General features: G+C 39.0%; 2 protein-coding genes across 2 annotated transcripts; both read right to left on the reverse strand.

Annotated features, from left to right (window-relative positions):
- Positions 1-4,410: 4,410 nt before the first annotated feature.
- On the reverse strand, positions 4,411-5,337 carry LOC141782439 (olfactory receptor 52E2-like). Its single transcript, XM_074658814.1, has one exon. It carries the CDS (start codon positions 5,335-5,337, stop codon positions 4,411-4,413), a length of 927 nt encoding a protein of 308 aa, XP_074514915.1.
- Positions 5,338-18,500: 13,163 nt separating this feature from the next.
- LOC141782380 (olfactory receptor 13C2-like) lies at positions 18,501-19,427 on the reverse strand. Its single transcript, XM_074658652.1, has one exon. It carries the CDS (start codon positions 19,425-19,427, stop codon positions 18,501-18,503), a length of 927 nt encoding a protein of 308 aa, XP_074514753.1.
- Positions 19,428-19,723: the final 296 nt, after the last annotated feature.

Below are 19,723 nucleotides of genomic sequence, written 5' to 3' on the forward strand. Positions count from 1 at the left end.
AATAACTTAGTTTAAAGTGTTGGCAATTTACGATCTGTGAAGTGCAATAAAATGAGAGAAACATACAATTTGTATTGCTGAATTTCAATATTTAACTTGAAATGAAAAAAATTTACTTTAAAGGGAGATTTGTCAAGTATTTAATACTCATATCCACATAGGAGTGGGCAAATATGCTTGCTTTATATACATTCATGTATATATTTAGTATTGGAAATCAATTAACACAAAACAATGACAATATTGTCCAGAAACCCTCACAGGTACTGCAATTAGCATAACAAATATGCTCAAATCATAACATGGCAAACTGCAGCCCAACAGGCAACAACAGCTGTCAGTGTGTCAGTGTGCTGACTTGACTATGACTTGCCCCAAATTGCATGTGATTATCATAAAATGGGAATGTCTGTAAAGGGGAGAATTTCTGAATTTAAAGACAACCAGGCTTACGTAGGAAATGTAGAGCTAATATGTACACTTCAATATTTGTTAAGTCATATCGTCATCACAATATTGAACAATGTTATCACAGATTTTCCTCATAACGTGCAGGCCTAGTGTACAAATCGATTCAGATCCCGTAAAGGTTTGTTGCATGTCAACCGACCCACCCATGTTGCTGAAACACGTGGACACTATAGCCCAATGTCACATTTATATTATGGGAGAAACCTTAGGAGAGGCCATTCAAAGTGACATGCTCCCTCTTAAGACAGTCAATTAACAACAATTAACAAAAACGTATTTATTTAATAACTGCATCATATAAATGAATCATTACATTGTTCAAACTGAAGATACTCTTTGCTGTTTCCGTAAAAAGGATCTTTACAATGTGGAAACAAATCCTTACATACCTTCCAAAGATCATAACATTCACATCTCTGCATTATTATCACAGAAGAAATGACTGCACATTAGAATCACTAACATCATTATTACTGTAAGATCACTTTTAATACATTAGACCAGTTTGGCTTGACAGAACAACCTCTTCAGGTGTTTAGAGATTTCTTTCATTTTTAGTCCGTATATAATTGGATTAAAGAGAGGATTATACAAAACGATTTGTAAAGTCATTATGGAATTCACAATTTTTGGAAAATTAGATCCCAGTCGAACTATCGCGATATCATATGCACTCAAACAGGAAAAGCTGATTAAAACCAACAGGTGAGGTAAACAGGTCTCTGCTGCTTTTTTCCTGACTTCTCTACAACTTCGATGGGTTATTATAAGTATTTTTGTGTATGTAAAAATAATGAAGAGCATAGGCAGAATTGCAAGATCTAATAAAGCAACAACACCATTTATAGTAATTAATCTTGAATTTACACATTGAAGTTTATAAATTGCATTGTTACAAAATATTCCTTGTAAAGTTAAGTTACACAGTTTAGTTTCAGCACTCAGTATTGTTGGGAGTACAGTATGACAAGCAAAAAACAGGAAAATAATCACCGTGTTTTTTGTCATGATAGCTGGATATTGCAGAGGTTTACATATAGACACATACCTGTCATAGGCCATGGCTGACAACAGGAAGAATTCTGAACTGCCTACAGCATAAAATATATAAAATTGAAAGAGACAGGCAGAATAAGATGTGATCTGTTTTTCAGATAAAATGTCAACCAAAAGCTTTGGGTAAATAGCAGTGCTTTAAACAACCGAGTTCAGCAATAAAGCTGCAATGAAAATGTTCATAGGCTCATGGAGATTTTTGTGTATAAAGATAAGGATAACTGAAGCATCCTATTCATTCACAGAAAGGCACTTGGTGTTTGTCCATCTCCAGAATTCAGAAAGTGAACTGTTTCAGTCTGTGGAAAGTTTTTAGTAAATTGCTTCACCCTCCAAGGATCTCATTAAATTGTTTTACCTCTTTTGAGCATTACGCAATCTTTCCAACTCAAAATATCGGCCGTAGTATTACACAACAACTTAACAGCCCTCTTTGTTTCACGCGAATGGTCGCAATGGTCTGCCATGGCCTGTTTGGTATCTGATGAGAGGAGAGATTTGAGGCATGTTGTTTCTGGCATAGGGAAAATCTTTTCCCATGCAAGTCGTCACAGTCAGGCAGGTGCTTTTTGGGTAGTGTGGGAGACAGGGGAGACACCGGAGTTTTGGTCGGAGACGATAACGTTACTCGCTGCAGAGGCCCGTCACTTCACAAGACACGGGAAACCTCTGTTGGTCTGGAGGAGCTGCAGCATTTATTTCTGCACAAACGTCCGCTGTACACTCACTAGATATTCTCAGTTATAAACTAACTCTTCTGCAGTGTGTAGTGTGTGCACATGCACGTGAGAGTGGAGCGAAAGAGCGAGAACGAGCGCGGTGTGTGAGTGAAGGCAAGCAGGCAGGCAGAGGAGCAGAGGAGCAGAGTACAGCAGAGACTCCGGCCCTGGAGACCAAAGCTACTTTGCAGTTTTGGTGCTTCCGTGTAGTTTGTGTTGGAGTCTTGTCTGAACAGCGTAGCCACACGCGAGCGCGCATGGGACACCGACCCGGATTGATTTATACGTGAAGGAAGTTACAAACAGTCCCTTTAAGTCCTGCACCTTTTCTCATGGCAAAGGCAAAGAAGAAGACCACAAGTTCCAACTCATCAGCATCGTGTTAATACTCTTTGCTGACATCATCTACTATACTGTACATCTGCCTGTTTTACACTCTTTGGCCAATAGGTGCAAATGGAGCCTCGTGAAATGAACCCTTTTGCTAACCAATGTGCTTGAGAGCTTCAATGCTTCATGAAGCATACTCCTTCCAACTAGAGAGCCAGTGTGCTTTTCCCTCACTAATACATCAGACACACATTTTTACGTAATATCAACATTAGCTTGTGTGACAAAATACATGATATTTGATTGTCTCTAAGTTTACGTTTTAACCAAAAATACCCTAGTATATGAACATTTTGTGTAAATACATGATATAGTTATCTTAGATTATACTTTTATAAAAACACCATGCAAATCTACCACTACACTAGTAGTGCTATAGCATGACATAAACAGAATTTAATGTAGTTGAAGGTTATTTACTAACACACAGGTCAAAAGCACAGGACACAACCTCTTATACATCCATGGTGTGGGGTCTATTGTACATCTATTTTGGAGGTCTTTGACAGGAAAAAGTTTGAGATTGCTCTAAAATCTGTGTGCTGCAAAAATGTTTAATAAATAAATAAGTAAATAGTTATAAAAAATATGCATATTTATGATATTTGTATTGTTCAACACAGGCCATTTCGTTAGAGACATTAAAATTATGACAATAGAATAGAAATAATTTTGTTTCAACTTTGTACGGCACTTTTAAGGCGGACGTTTTACTGGACGATTGACTTTCACTTCTTATCAATATATGTACTTTGCTACGTCAACGTAGATGTAACAGATGTAAACAGCAATTATCATTGTTAATAAAAATAACTTAGTTTAAAGTGTTGGCAATTTACGATCTGTGAAGTGCAATAAAATGAGAGAAACATACAATTTGTATTGCTGAATTTCAATATTTAACTTGAAATAAAAAAAAATTACCTTAAAGGGAGATTTGTCAAGTATTTAATACTCATATCCACATAGGAGTGGGCAAATATGCTTGCTTTATATACATTCATGTATATATTTAGTATTGGAAATCAATTAACACAAAACAATGACAATATTGTCCAGAAACCCTCACAGGTACTGCAATTAGCATAACAAATATGCTCAAATCATAACATGGCAAACTGCAGCCCAACAGGCAACAACAGCTGTCAGTGTGTCAGTGTGCTGACTTGACTATGACTTGCCCCAAATTGCATGTGATTATCATAAAATGGGAATGTCTGTAAAGGGGAGAATTTCTGAATTTAAAGACAACCAGGCTTACGTAGGAAATGTAGAGCTAATATGTACACTTCAATATTTGTTAAGTCATATCGTCATCACAATATTGAACAATGTTATTACAGATTTTCCTCATAACGTGCAGGCCTAGTGTACAAATCGATTCAGATCCCGTAAAGGTTTGTTGCATGTCAACCGACCCACCCATGTTGCTGAAACACGTGGACACTATAGCCCAATGTCACATTTATATTATGGGAGAAACCTTAGGAGAGGTCATTCAAAGTGACATGCTCCCTCTTAAGACAGTCAATTAACAACAATTAACAAAAAGATATTTATTTAATAACTGCAGCATATAAATGAATCATTACATTGTTCAAACTGAAGATCATCTTCGCTGTTTCCGTAAAAATTATCTTTTCAATGTGGAAACAAATCCTTACATACTTTCCAAAGATCATAACATTCACATCTCTGCATTATTATCACAGAAGAAATGACTGCACATTAGCATCACTAACATCATTATTACTGTAAGATCACTTTTAATACATTAGACCAGTTTGGCTTGACAGAACAACCTCTTCAGGTGTTTAGAGATTTCTTTCATTTTTAGTCCGTATATAATTGGATTAAAGAGAGGATTATACAAAACGATTTGTAAAGCCATTATGGAATTCACAATTTTTGGAAAATTAGATCCCAGTCGAACTATCGCGATATCATATGCACTCAAACAGGAAAAGCTGATTAAAACCAACAGGTGAGGTAAACAGGTCTCTGCTGCTTTTTTCCTGACTTCTCTGCAACTTCGATGGGTTATTATAAGTATTTTTGTGTATGTAAAAATAATGAAGAGCATAGGCAGAATTGCAAGATCTAATAAAGCAACAACACCATATATAGTAATTACTCTTGAACTTACACATTGAAGTTTAAAAATTGCATTATTACAATGTGTTCCTTGTAAAGTTAAGTTACACAGTTTAGTTTCAGCACTCAGTATTGTTGGGAGTACAATATGACAAGCAGGCAGAAGCCAAGCAAAAAACAGGAAAATACTCACCGTGTTTTTTGTCATGATAGTTGGATATTGCAGAGGTTTACATATAGACACATACCTGTCATAGGCCATGGCTAACAACAGTAAGAATTCTGAACTGCTTACAGTATAACCTATATAAAATTGAAAGAGACAGGCTGAATATGATATGATCTGTTTTTCAGATAAAATGTCAACCAAAAGCTTTGGGTAAATAGTAGTGCTTACAACAACCGAGTTCAGTAATAAAGCTGCAATGAAAATGTACATAGGCTCATGGAGATTCTTGTGTATAAAGATAAGGTACAGAATAGTAGAATTACTGCATATTATTAGAATATATACTGTGAATATAGCCAAAACATAAACATATCTGTATTTCTTAACTTCTACATGCCCACCAAGAGTTATATATGTTGCATTTAACTTATCATCCATTATGGTTGTCTAAAATATATGTTCAGTAATAAAACAGGAAGATTTTATATCCGGCATACATGAATTAAACTATGAAAAGAAGTCTCACTTTGATGATAATACATAACATCCAACCTGTACTGAAGCATCGTATTCATTCACAGAAAGGCACTTGGTGTTTGTCCATCTCCAGAATTCAGAAAGTGAACTGTTTCAGTCTGTGGAAAGTTTTTATTAAATTGCTTCACCCTCCAAGGATCTCATTAAATTGTTTTACCTCTTTTGAGCATTACGCAATCTTTCCAACTCAAAATATCGGCCGTAGTATTCCACAACAACTTAACAGCCCTCTTTGTTTCACGCGAATGGTCGCAATGGTCTGCCATGGCCTGTTTGGTATCTGATGAGAGGTGAGATTTGATGCATGTTGTTCCTGGTGTGGTATATTTTCATGTCTTGCACAGGACAGTGTGGCCCCTAATTGTAAACATATGTGAAAGAAGCAGGGCAAAGGTCAGGGGCTGAAAGATAACATGTAGGGGATACCTAAGACATGTGGTCAAACCTTAGCTCAGGGATTGGATGACCTGAACCCGATATAAGGGGGTGCGAGCCCCCAAAGGGCAGGACTTTCAGATTCGACTTGAGACCTCCGGACGCTCTAGACGTCCGTCATGACATGTGTGGCTTGTTTGTAATAAACTCTATTATACCAGCAAGAACAGTGTCCTCGGAGCATCCTTCATCATCACTTCAACAGCACTGTCGCAGAAAAGATACGACAGAATTGGCGTCACGAGACAGGATCGGAGGTGACCATCAGCACAACCTCACAAAACGGTGAGATCACTCATTGAATGCTGGTCATTAATTGGGGCTGTTATGTGGAGTTGTTTGGACACACCGTAAATTAAGAACCTTCTTGTTATGGACATGTACTGTTGATTTGATGTTTAAAGTGAGGCTCCGTGCTAAATTTAATGAAAAGGGGGGAATGAATAGAGAAAAGAAATAAGTAAAGAAAAGAAATATGAGAAATACAAGGAATAGTTTAGTATAGCTTCATGGTAACTATAAGGTGTACTAAATAGTATTTGTGCAAGATTAACGCTAAGACACATGCATAAATGCATATTAGACACTGAGTAACGATGGCTCTGACATAGTCCGGAATTAACTTAGAAAGACAAAATTGGGAAACCTGGATCCAGGTAATTTGAATAAATAAATGTAAAGAGTGTTAAGAGACAGAGAAATAAAGGAAATAAAGGAAATAAAGGAAATGATCATAGGACAGCCGCAAATCGGATAGAATAGAGCCCTCAAGGGAGGAGCATTTTAGCATGGGCCGATTAAAACCTGAAACAACAGCTTATGGTCAGTTAATAACTGGAGAGTGTAGAATCACAATTCGATTGATGTTACCACTCTGACGCTTGTTGACGAACAGTGTTCAAGAAGTAGCCTCTCTTCCGGAGATTTTACACCTCAAAGGTAGCAGAAATTTTACGAGAAAAAGTAAGGAAATAGCGGCAGAAAGCATGCTGGAAATAATGAAGATATCTAAAACTGGTGAAGAAAATGTGGGTGTGTGTACTTTGGAATGAGATGCAGCTGGGAAAAATGTGTGTGCGTAAAAGGGAAGATGTGTGTGCGTTGGAGTTTGGAGTGAAGAAAATGTGTGTGCGTGTTTACTTTGGGATGAGATGGAGTGAAGAAAATGTGTGTGCGTTGGAGTTGGAGTGCTGGAATGTGGGTGTGTGACATTTGGCTGCTGATGTGGTCCAGATGTGTGCCATAAAATGGTTAGGAAGAGAATAAGTGTGTGCGTAAAGTTAAAAGTAAGAAAGAACACATTAGGATTGAATAACCATATATAGGTGGGGATTTGAGAACAGAACATGTAATAATTTGTAAAGATAGATACGTGGCCCGATATATTGTATAAAACAATGAGCTTCTTGCCTTTTTCTAAGAAGACTAAATGAATTGAATGATATATTGTATAAAACAATGAGCTTCTTGCCTTTTTCTAAGAAGACGGATGAATTGAATAATGTAGTGTATAAAACCATGAGCTTCTTATAAAAGACTAATGAATTGAACGATTTAGTAATTAAAACATGAGCTCTTCTTAAAAGGGACGTTATATAATAATTAAAGCTGTTAAAGCACAAATGAACTTCGTTTAAGAAGGGTAGTGTTTGAAACCCCCACCTCTCTCTCTCTCTCTCTTCCCAAAATTCCTTTCGATGACCCTTTCTTGGGAGATACAGAAAATTCCTTTGCCATTTGAACTGTTTGGTCCAGTGGGGTTCACTAAGTGCTTTAATGTTTAGATAAGGGGTTTAAGTTAGGAATATAATTTATGATGCTGTTAAAGGGACCTATGGGTTCACAAGAGACTAAATCATTGCCTGTTCCTTGTCTGTTATGTCATTTATGGTGAGTGAGAATTGAGACGGGAGGCACGGCAGCGGGCCGGCACATCACGGAGGGTGGATTGCTGACGTCAACTTGGAAGGCTTTCCAGGTCAATCTACTAAAAAGGCCGGTACAAGTTATCCACAAACTCTTTAACAAAAACAAAACCTGCATTTCCATATTTGTATGTGTTCTCAGTCATAAGCAATATTGATGGTACACATATAGACCTGCTTTCATTTATTAAGCCTAAGAGGAAACTGACCTGCTCAGTTAGGAGAAATAAATAAATGAATTAATAGAAAACTTGGCAACGGATTGATCAGTTAATGCATTTGATTAATTAATGGCATATGATTGTTTAGTCTAACCTCTGCTGACAATTACAGATGTTCATTTATGTTATGGTGCGTAGTTTGTCTGATCTGTGATGTGGTGGACACTCAAGGTGGTGACTGTTTGAAGATTTGAGCTGAATATTGATTGATTTGATAACTGGTTGTTTATTGATTGATTGATTAGATGACTGGTTAATTTGTTGATTAATTGAGTAGTTGGATAATTGGATAAATTGTTGATTGACTGATTGGCTAGTTGATTAATTGGTTAATTGGTTAATTGGATAATTGGTTAACTGATTAGTTGGATAATTGGATAAATTGTTGATTGACTGATTGGTTAGTTGATTAATTGGTTAATTGGTTGATTTGATAATTGGTTGATTGGTTGAATTGGTTAATTGGTTAATTGGTTGATTGGCTAAATTGGTTAATTGGTTAATTGGATAATTGGTTAATTGATTAATTGGGTAATTGGATTTAAAAAAAAAAAAAAAAAGGGGGGAAGTAATCTAAAAAAAGCCTTGAGAAGTTTTAATTTTAGCAATTACTCATTAAAGTACAATAACGGAACATAAGGAAGCCGTTATAATGGGGAAGAAGAACACTAAAAATCCGAAAGTAATCACACCTGTTGAGATAGTACAGAAGAATAATCCTTTAATTAGGGGCATCGCAAACATTGCAAAAATATCGGAAAAATGGCACAAACGCTGGCCTGAAATTGACCAACCATGGCCAATGGAGGGGACGCTTAACCCAGATGTAATTAAAATAATGCTGGTACTTGTATACGACAAAAAAGAAGTTGCAAGAGGCTCCGGCGCTAGCCATTCCAGACTACGCTAAGAATTTTGTGTTATATGTATCTACTTCTATTGGGGGTAAATATGCATGTGCAGTTCTTTGTCAACCAACGGGTACGGGGACGAGTCCTCAACCTATTTCGTATTACTCCATGGCTTATTCAGAAGTAGAGCTAGGGTTACCATTGTGTTACAGAGCTATGGTGGGAGTTTCTCTAATGTACAATAAAGCATCATCTGTAACAATGGGTTATCCAGTGACAATTCTTACACATCATAGTCTCAGAAATCTTTTGAACTATGGTAAAAACAACTTGACCATGTCTAGGCTCAGAGACTATCATAGGCTCTTAGAGCAGGAAGATGTTACCCTAGCAAGGTGTGTTACGGTAAATCCAGCGGAGAATTTGCCAACTCCAGAAGACGGTGAGCCACACGATTGTGTTCAAGAAGCAGAGAAATACTCTAGGCTTAGATCAGATTTACAAGCTCTCCCATTGCATGTGGTAGACCTGGAGTATTGGACTGATGGGTCTTGCTATCGTGTGGGCGATAAATTAAGGGCCGGCTATGCGATAGTAAAAGCCCAAGGAACTGGATTTACAGTTGAGAAGGCTGAAGAGATACCACAGCCTGCATCTGCACAACTTGCTGAGCTGGTGGGGCTAACTGAAGCATGTTTGTTGGCAGAAGGGAAGCAAGTGACGATATATACTGACTCTGCATATGCACATAATGTGTGCCACTTGTTTGGAGCAGTGTGGAAGAACCGAGGGTTTAAGAAAACGGATGGTTCGCCGATACAGCATCACGCCCAGATCATGAAATTGTTGCATGCTATGATGAAGCCTAAAGAAATAGCAATAGCTAAATGTGCGGCACATAAGAAGGATGCGTCAAGGGTTTCACAAGGGAACAGAGCGGCTGATGAAGCTGCAAAAGCAGTCACTGGAGCAGATAAATTGGGCAAAGTTCTTCTCGTCACGCATGAAGTGAACTTGGAAGACAAAATTACACTCAAAGATGTGATTTTAATGCAGGAAGCTGCTCCTGAAATGGACAAACAGTTGTGGCTAGACCGAGGTGCCACCCGAGATTCTACTGGACTTTGGAGAAATCATGAGGGGCTGATACTATCACCTCCAGACCTGTTGGGTCTGATGATTCAGGAGGCGCATGGCTTAGCTCACGTTGCAAGGGGGGAAGTTAAGAGAAAGATCACAAAAGAGTATGGTTTTTGGGCACCATGTTTGCTTGAACAGATTGATTATGTCATAGGCAGGTGTACTATCTGTCTGAAAAACAATGTTCGGAGGGGAGTGACGGTTCCTCCTGGCCACATCCCAACTCCAAGAGGTCCTATGCGGGAACTAGTTGTAGACTATGTTGACATGATAAAACCGATTGAAGGGAAAAGGTACATGCTAGTCGTGGTGGACAGATTTTCACGATGGCCTGAGGCCTGTCCAACAAAACGAAAGGATGCTCAATCGGTTGCCAAGTTATTAAGCAGAGAGGTCATAAGCAGGTGGGGACTTCCAGATCGAATATCCTCAGACAATGGGAAAGAGTTTGTGGATAAGACGGTGAAATTGATTTTGCAAAAAAAAAAAATAGGAATTAAACAGCGTATTGGAGCAATCTATAGCCCACGTAGTCAAGGATTACTCGTAGAGAATGAATGGGGTTCTGAGGAATCGTATTGTCAAAATATGCCAGCACACGGGGTTAACCTGGATAGCAGCACTTCCATTGGCGTTAATGGCAAACTAAGGAGGAGGTGCAGGAGAAGCTCGATGAGCAAAAAAGGATCACAGTGCTACCTGGAGACCAGGTTTTCGCGAAGGTGTTTAGACGGAAGTGGTATAACGAACGCCGTGGGGGACCGTTTGAGGTGGTTCGCGGTACCGGAACCGCGGTCCAGGTCAAGGGGTTTCCCACATGGTATCATTTATCACATTGTGTCAAAGCACCAAGTGAAGGGGCGCCACATTCACTGATCCAAAATGTTGAAGGCTCAAGAGAGCCCGAAGACAATGTGGAAGAATACACATCAGAGAGGGAGATGCATGAAAATCCCCAGAGTCAGAATTCAGAAGGAGAGATCACCCAGGGTGGGGACAATGTTGATGTTTCTGTACACATTCCTGATGATGCCAGAAATGACTCGGCAGTTGATGGACAGGAAAGCAGATTTAGAGACATTGTCTTTCAACATGTCCCAGACCCAGCAGGACCTATTTCAGTTGCCTGCAAAGCGCCAGAGATATCAAAGGGCGGTGACTCCGCTGCAGGACAACCCAGGGATCCAGTCAGACCAAGGAGCCCTAGACCAGTTAGGAGAAGAGTCTAACCAGACCGTTATTAGAACCAGGGTTGAAGTAACCTTGGGAAAGTCAGTTCGGCTTCCATGTCAGTGTACAGGGGAAAATAGTGGTAAAGGGAAACTTAGAGTTCAGTGGGAAGATAGCCATGGTAAGATCCTAGATCTGTCAGAGACAGTACCATTAGGGAAATATACATTAGTTAATGACAAAAGGAGAGTGAAGGTTGAGGGAGACTGTAGTCTCTATGTATATAAGCCTCAACAGGGAGATCAAGGTGATTACAGGTGTTCTTTTTATGATCGACATATTGGAAGTGAGCGGTCCGAGTTAGGATTTGGAGTTTGCGTGGTGTCTCTAGTGATACTAGGGGGGAATAAGAGTATAGATTCACAAGAGGTTGGGGAAACAAGAGAATTGACAACGATGACATCAACTCTCCAGACGAAAGCTGGACAGATGGAAGAGAAATCTACTCCTTCAATGGCAAAAGCTATTGAAAGTATAAATGCATCACATGTAACTACGAAGGCGCCTCAGGTGATATCTATAACGTCACCTCCTTTGAGTACTGTGATCAGAGCTAGGTTAGGAGGAACAGTTTACCTTCCTTGTCAATGTGGGAGATGGAATAATGGAGGTAACTTGTTTACCAAATGGGAAAATAGTCGTGGTGAAGATTTGTTGTTGACAAGACCTGAAGACGACATTGTGCCTCGTGATCAGAGGAAGTATATTTTGTTTAATGAGGTTAGGTGGATGAAAATTAAAGATGATTGTTCCCTTGTCCTGCGTAACGTTACTCGGGAAGACGAAGGAGAATACAGGTGTTCTTATGAAGAACCGGAGTTTAAATTTGTTCCATATCAAAATTATTGGATCAAAGGTCGTGTGACTCGTAGAGTGACACTCCTGATAAAAGATTTGGGGCCTATTGGAGCTTCTATGAGTACTAAAGAAGTTCAGAAGCAATTTACTACAGTAACCACTCCAAAAGTGATTAGTACACAGATAAAGCTTGTTACGTTAGTTCCGGAGATAACTAAGAATGTTCATACACCTACTCAGGCTACTACTCTAGTTATGACTTCAAAGGGGATGAATGCTACAACAGTGACGACATCCGTGGCATCTACGACATTTGTAAATACAACGCAGACATCTAATATGACATCTTGGACCTTTAAGGATGTGATTAATGTAATCCAGAAGCAAATGTCAAAAATAGAGCCTAGCGTGAACAGCAGTAATGACATTGTTGAAGTTAGAGATCAGAGAATAGAAGAGAAGTATGTAGAGTCATCTACGGTCAGCTCAGAGGCTGCTACTTTAAATTTGAAATCAATAAATAATGATAATGCTTTCAATCAGAGTACTACCTTGGCGGTAACATTAACGCCTAAGAAATTGGAGAATGTGACACAGACACTTGACAAAGTATCCTTGAAAGTGAAAGAGATGGTAAATGAGAGCCGGAAGTCTATGTTGGAGATGGGGATTAGTGTGAGTAGTAGGAAGGAGATTGAGGAAGTGAAGGTTGGAAATTCATTTGAGACTGTTCAGAGGAATATTGTAGATGAGGGAAAGGAGTTTGTTGACTCGGATCGGATATCACAGGAGATGTTTGAACAGAACCATGTAATGCAGAAGAGAGAAGCTAAGTGGAAAGCGTATGGATTTGATGCTTTAGCGTTGGGAATTGTAGACCCATGGGCAGGTAGAAATTTATGGTTTCAGCAGTTAACACACTCAGTGAGATCAATCAAGAAATTGAAGGGTCCATGTGTGTTGAAAGTACCAACACCAGGTACATGGCCTTCAATTTTGGAGGCGGTACCGGAACCATTAACTATGGCATGTCAATCTTCTGTACTGTCATGGCTCTTGTATCAACAGCAATCATCAGTGGATAAAGTGATGGCTTTATCAGTGAACCTTTTTAAACCTAGAATGAATTGTTCTTGGTTGGCAGGATACCATATGAAGTTTTTTCTGTCCAGAAGGGAGAAGCATCTGATGAGGCTCAATCTAATGTTGCTTCTGGAAGTAGGAATAAAAGAGAATTAGCGCAATTTCATAATCTGGAGTCCTACCATTGGAGAATAAGTATAGGAGAAAAGTGGGGAATAGGATTGTTTCCATGGTATGGAGTGGCATTTTTGGCAGATCATATTGATAACATTACATACACCTTACAGGGCTTTGCAAACGAAACTATAAGAGGTTTCGAAATGTTGTCAAACACCCAAAGGAGCCATAGATTGACATTGTTAAAACACGACATGGCTCTTGATTATATTTTGGCCAAACAAGGGGGCTTATGTGTTGCTTTAAATTTATCAGGAGATGCTTGCTATACGTTGATTCCTGATAGTTCTGACAATATGACTAGTGTCATAGAGGCATTGAAGCACATAAGAGATGCGTTTGGCCCATCAGAAGACGCGGGATGGTCTGCAAACGCTTGGTTGCAGGATAAATTGGGGCCACTAGGAGCAGTGTTAGTTCAGGTTTTGGTAGCGCTCGTTATGTCGTTGTGCGTGATGTTTTGTTTTTGCACGCTGTTGTTGACCTTTGCAAAGGCCATGATAATTAAATGGGTTGGAGTTGTGCTGCCCGGCGATCAAACGCTGATGCCATTATTACACGAAGCTGACTCGGATGTGGACGAGGATGACGCAATAAAGATCGAATGGATGGAGGAATATCCATTTTAAATATCTCAGAGGATTATAATCCTATTATTTACCTCTGTTTTTGCTTGCGTAGTTTGTAGTGTTGATTTGGGTTTGCTCTTTCGAGACTTTGTTTAGTCTCGAAGGGGGGAGGTGGCAACAAATGAACAATATGATTAATGGACAATATTCACATTTTTACATTTTTTACTTATAGAAGTGTTCTTATTCTGTGTTTGATGTTTTAATTTATATCTGTTCTGTATGCAAAAGATACTGGTTTTCTTTTCTTTCATTCTAGAACATATTGGGGAAGAACACTGTGAGGGTGGTGGATTGTCAGGGACTCCGAGGGGCTGAATGGGTTCAGACACTTCAAACATGAAAAAACGAATGGCCTGAAGAACTCTGAACGTGGACTGTCGATACAACATCCAGAGTCAAGACGTCATCGATACTACACCGGCGTCAAGGCTGCTGAGAAACTACAGCGTTACACAGTCTTATGTCTTCTCTGAGATGTTACATTAGTATTCTTAAAAATGAGTTTTCGTTTTTGTGTATTACATGCTTGGCAAATGATGGTTTCTAAATATAATGGGACTTCAGATGTTTTCTTTTTCTCGATGTTTAGGGACAGTGGGGTAGGCAGGAAAAGGTCCATAGAAAGGTGCGATGGGTCGACCAGCCTGACTTTGGACATTGTTTTGTTTTAATTTGCTGAGAGTTCCATATGCATTTGCTTAAATCATTTCCATATACAAATTGCTAAAATTCCTCATTTCAGTGTTATGGAGTATTACGTATGGTCGCCTTGGCAGAGGGACCGTGAGAGAATTTTCCTGTATACATTGTTTAATACATTGTTCAAGAAAGATTAGCTGCCTGACAGGTTTTTCACTCTCACTTTTATACTCCATACAGTTGTTTCAATGGTAATAAGGACAGGTTGTTAAATTTGTCATGTTTATACACCTGTATGTTTCTTCTTTTATGTTTTCGAGACTTTGGGTAAGTCTCGAAGGGGGGAATATGTGGTATATTTTCATGTCTTGCACAGGACAGTGTGGCCCCTAATTGTAAACATATGTGAAAGAAGCAGGGCAAAGGTCAGGGGCTGAAAGATAACATGTAGGGGATACCTAAGACATGTGGTCAAACCTTAGCTCAGGGATTGGATGACCTGAACCCGATATAAGGGGGTGCGAGCCCCCAAAGGGCAGGACTTTCAGATTCGACTTGAGACCTCCGGACGCTCTAGACGTCCGTCATGACATGTGTGGCTTGTTTGTAATAAACTCTATTATACCAGCAAGAACAGTGTCCTCGGAGCATCCTTCATCATCACTTCAACAGCACTGTCGCAGAAAAGATACGACACTGGCATAGGGAAAATCTTTTCCCATGCAAGTCGTCACGGTCAGGCAGGTGCTTTTTGGGTAGTGTGTCTGCTTGTGGTAGGGGCCACTGTACGCAACCTCCTTCTCATTAGGAGCTGCTTAGATGACTTAAACCAGTTGACTGATAAGTTGCAGTGTACCAAAAGAGGACAAGTATGGACCAGCTCCTGGGCCTCTTCCTTTGTCCAGTATGAAGTTGGCAGAGCTTACCACTCTTTCAGCCGTCCCTGCATAGCACATGCTCAGTGTCCCATGAAGCTGTCGGAGATGACTAACTCCAGCACTCCATGTCTGGCGAACATGGCCATCAGCTTTCTCGTGACAGTTACTGTGGTAGTAAACAACAAAACAAGTCTCTGTCGGAACTACAGAGACTTGTTTGTTGCAGGATTTGATGTACCATGTAGTACAATCCTTGAGTTCATCAATGTCCTCTCCATGTTCATTAAAGATCACTTCACTGCCTCTTTGAACTGTTGCTGTCAGGGAAGCGCTGTGTCAGGGGTCTCAGCCGACTTCAAGCCAGGTACTGAGTTGGGAGTCTGAGCTGACTTCAAGACAGGTTCTGAGTCGGGAGTCTGAGCTGACTCCAAGCCAGGTCCTGAGTCAGGAGTCTGAGCTGACACCAAGACAGTTTGCGTGTCGGTGGGTACCAGCCCTCTTGTCCCTGATTTTGGTTTCTATGCTTTGGGATTTTCTGTTATATTCCTTGTCTCTTTCATTCTAGTGTTTCCTGTTTTATTTTGATAAGTTCACTCCTGTTGTGTCTTGTCTGGTTTTACTTCCTGCCTTTGTTTTTTTCCCGCCTTTGTGATTGTCTGGCTCACCCTGATTTGTTCCACCTGTGTTTAATCATCCTGCTCTCCATATGCATTTAGTTTGTGTGTTTCCCCTGTTTCACTGTCAGTTCATTGTCATATTGAGTTCATATTGAGTTTTTATTCCAGTGTTTTGTAGTTCAAGTTTATTCCTTTTGACCATACTTTGTGGATTGTCTTTTCTGTAACCTGCCTGCTGGACCTGCCGCATTTCGTGTTCTACGTACGTTTTTTTCATTTGAAATCATTGTACTCTGACTGTTGCCTCCTCATCCTTACTTGCGTTGGTGTCCAAGCCTGTTATCCTGAATACCTGACTGTTTCATTTCCCTCTACAAACATAGTAGTTTTAAGCCCAACCATGTTGTTTTTTCCTAAACCTAACTAAGTGGTTTTGTTGCCTAAACCTAAAGTGACGCCAAGGGGCGTGACAAAGCGTCAGTATGGGACGAGTTGGGATGAAAATGTGTTTAATTTAGGGATGATTACCGAAACCTGGTATTAAGGGGCTAAAGACCGTAGTATTTATTATCACGCTAACGCCTCTTCCCTTCTCCATGTCAGGGCTGTGGAGGAGCTCTCCACATACACACAGCAAAGCCAGCTAACACAGATCGGAGAGGCCGCGGTGGAGACGGTGAAGTGAAGATTTGATACTACACTTGTTATTATAAGTAAGTCAAAAAAAAACTTTGCAAGTATAAAGCCAATAATTTATTAATGCACCTGTTCAACAAGCTCATGACCTATAGGTGAGGGTTGGAGCGTAGATGGAGTGGTAAATCAAGAGCTTTGCTTTCCGGCTCAGCTCCCTCTTCACCACAATGGTCGTACAGGGCCCGTATAACTGCAGACGGCCAAACTGTCATGGCCATTTTCAATGCGGTTCCTTGACCTCTGACCTCAAGTTATGTGAATGAAAACGGGTTCTATGGGTACCCACGAGTCTCCCCTTTACAGACATGCCCACTTTATGATAATCAGATGCAGTTTGGGGCAAGTCATAGTCAAGTCAGCACACTGACACACTGACAGCTGTTGTTGCCTGTTGTTAATTGATTTCCAATAATAAATATATACATATATTTGCATAAAGCAGCATATTTGTCCACTCCCATGTTGATAAGAGTATTAAATATTTGACAAATCTCCCTTTAAGGTACATTTTGAACAGATACAAAATGTGTGATTAATTTGCAATTAATCACAATTAACTATGGACAATCATGCGATTAAATATTTTAATCGATTGACAGCTCTATTTAGGATACATCTTGTTAATCTTTTTTTTTTTTAATAATGTAATCTGTGTATGACCTTGAACTGAATCAGCTGTTACCTGGCATTAATTGAACTTAAATGAATCCTCTCCATCTCCTCCTTCCACACCTGCTCTGTCAACTCAACACCAAGATCTGCCTCCCAGGCAGATTTGATATGGTTTGATGATGCAGCAGTAATATCAGAAAACAACAACACAAATTTTGATACAAGCTGTTGAGAATGAGGATGTTATTTCATTAAAGCATTAAAATAGTGTTCCTTGGGTTGGTTATCAAAATGTGAGAAAGAGAGATTTGTCAAGTATTTAATACTCTTATCAACATGGGAGTTGGCAAATATGCTTGCTTTATATAAATGTATGTATATATTTATTATTGGAAATCAATTAACAACACAAAACAATGACATCATAACATGGCAAACTTTTTATTTATTTGACCTTTATTTAACCAGGTAAAATCAAACTACAGCACAACAGGCAACAACAGCTGTCAGTGTGTCAGTGTGCTGACTTGACTCTGACTTGCCCCAAACTGCATGTGATTATCATAAAGTGGGAATGTCTGTAAAGGGGAGAAATTCTGAATTTAAAGACAACCAGGCTGACGTAGGAAATGTGTAGCTAATATGCACACTTCAATATTTGTTAAGTCATATCATCATCGCAATATTGAACAATGTTATCACAGATTTTCCACATATCGTGCAGTGTACAAATGGATTCAGATCCCGTAAAGGTTTGTTGCATGTCAACCGACCCACCCATGTTGCTGAAACACGTGGACACTATAGCCCAATGTCACATTTATATTATGGGAGAAACCTTAGGAGAGGCCATTCAAAGTGACATGCTCCCTCTTAAGACAGTCAATTAACAACAATTAACAAAAAATGTATTTATTTAATAACTGCAGCATATAAATGAATCATTACATTGTTCAAACTGAAGATACTCTTCGCTGTTTCCGTAAAAAGGATCTTTACAATGTGGAAACAAATCCTAACATACCTTCCAAAGATCATAACATTCACATCTCTGCATTATTATCACAGAAGAAATGACTGCACATTAGAATCACTAACATCATTATTACTGTAAGATCACTTTTAATACATTAGACCAGTTTGGCTTGACAGAACAACCTCTTCAGGTGTTTAGAGATTTCTTTCATTTTTAGTCCGTATATAATTGGATTAAAGAGAGGATGATACAAAACGGTTTGTAAAGTCATTATGAAATTCACAATTTTTGGAAAATTAGATCCCAGTCGAACTATCACGACATCATATGCACACAAACAGGAAAAGCTGATTAAAACCAACAGGTGAGGTAAACAGGTCTGTGCAGCTTTTGTCCTGACTTCTCTACAACTTCGATATGTTATTATAAGTATCCTGGTGTAAGTAAAAAGTATGAAGAGCACAGGGAAAACCGCAAAGTTTAGCAGAGCAACATAGCCGTATATAGTCCGTACTTTTGTAGTCACACAGTGGAGACTGTAAATTGCATTGTTACAAAAAATTCCCTCTAAAGTTAAATTGCACAGTTTCATATCAGCGCTCATTATTACTGGGACTGAAGTCTGACAAGCCGGCAAAAGCCAAGCTAAAACCAGGAAAATACTCACCGTGTTTTTTGTCATGATAGTTGGATATTGCAGAGGTTTACATATAGAAACATATCTGTCATAAGACATGGCTGACAACAGTAAGAACTCTGTACCACATAAGGTGTAGCATAGGAAAAACTGAAAAAGACAGGCTGAATATGATATGATCTGTTTTTCAGATAAATAGTCGATTAACAACTTTGGGTACATAGCAGTGCTGAAAGCAACAGAGTTCAGTAGCAAAGCCGCAATAAAAACGTACATAGGCTCATGGAGGTTTTCGTGTATCCAGATAAGGTACACAATAGTGAAATTAAATAAGATTATTTGAATATATGCTATAAACATGATAAAAAAATAAAGATATCTGTATGTGTGCACTTCCACATGCCCACCAAGAGTTATATATGTTACGTTAAGTTCATCATCCATTATTGTTGTCTGAATTAAAATGTTCAGTAATAAAACAGGCCGATTAAATAACCAGCATACATTAATGAAAATTAAAAAAATAAATAAAGCTCACGATAATACTAACATTTATTCTATACTGGAGTGTCTTATTCATCCAGATACTTCGCCTTGAAATGCACTTTGGTGTGTGTTAATCTCCTAAATTCTAAAACTCAACCCAAAAGAGAAAAATAGAAAGAAAAAGACTGAATAAGATATTAACAGTTTTTCGGATAAAGAGTTAAGCAGAAGTTTTGGGTAGATTGTAATGATAA

Source organism: Sebastes fasciatus, chromosome 14 (genome assembly GCF_043250625.1).
Source record: "Sebastes fasciatus isolate fSebFas1 chromosome 14, fSebFas1.pri, whole genome shotgun sequence".
NCBI lineage: Eukaryota > Metazoa > Chordata > Actinopteri > Perciformes > Sebastidae > Sebastes > Sebastes fasciatus.

Excerpts from the sequence above, each read along its gene's own strand:
- LOC141782439 (XM_074658814.1), bottom strand. The coding sequence starts at position 5,337 with ATGGATGATAAGTTAAATGCAACATATATAACTCTTGGTGGGCATGTA.
- LOC141782380 (XM_074658652.1), bottom strand. The coding sequence starts at position 19,427 with ATGGATGATGAACTTAACGTAACATATATAACTCTTGGTGGGCATGTG.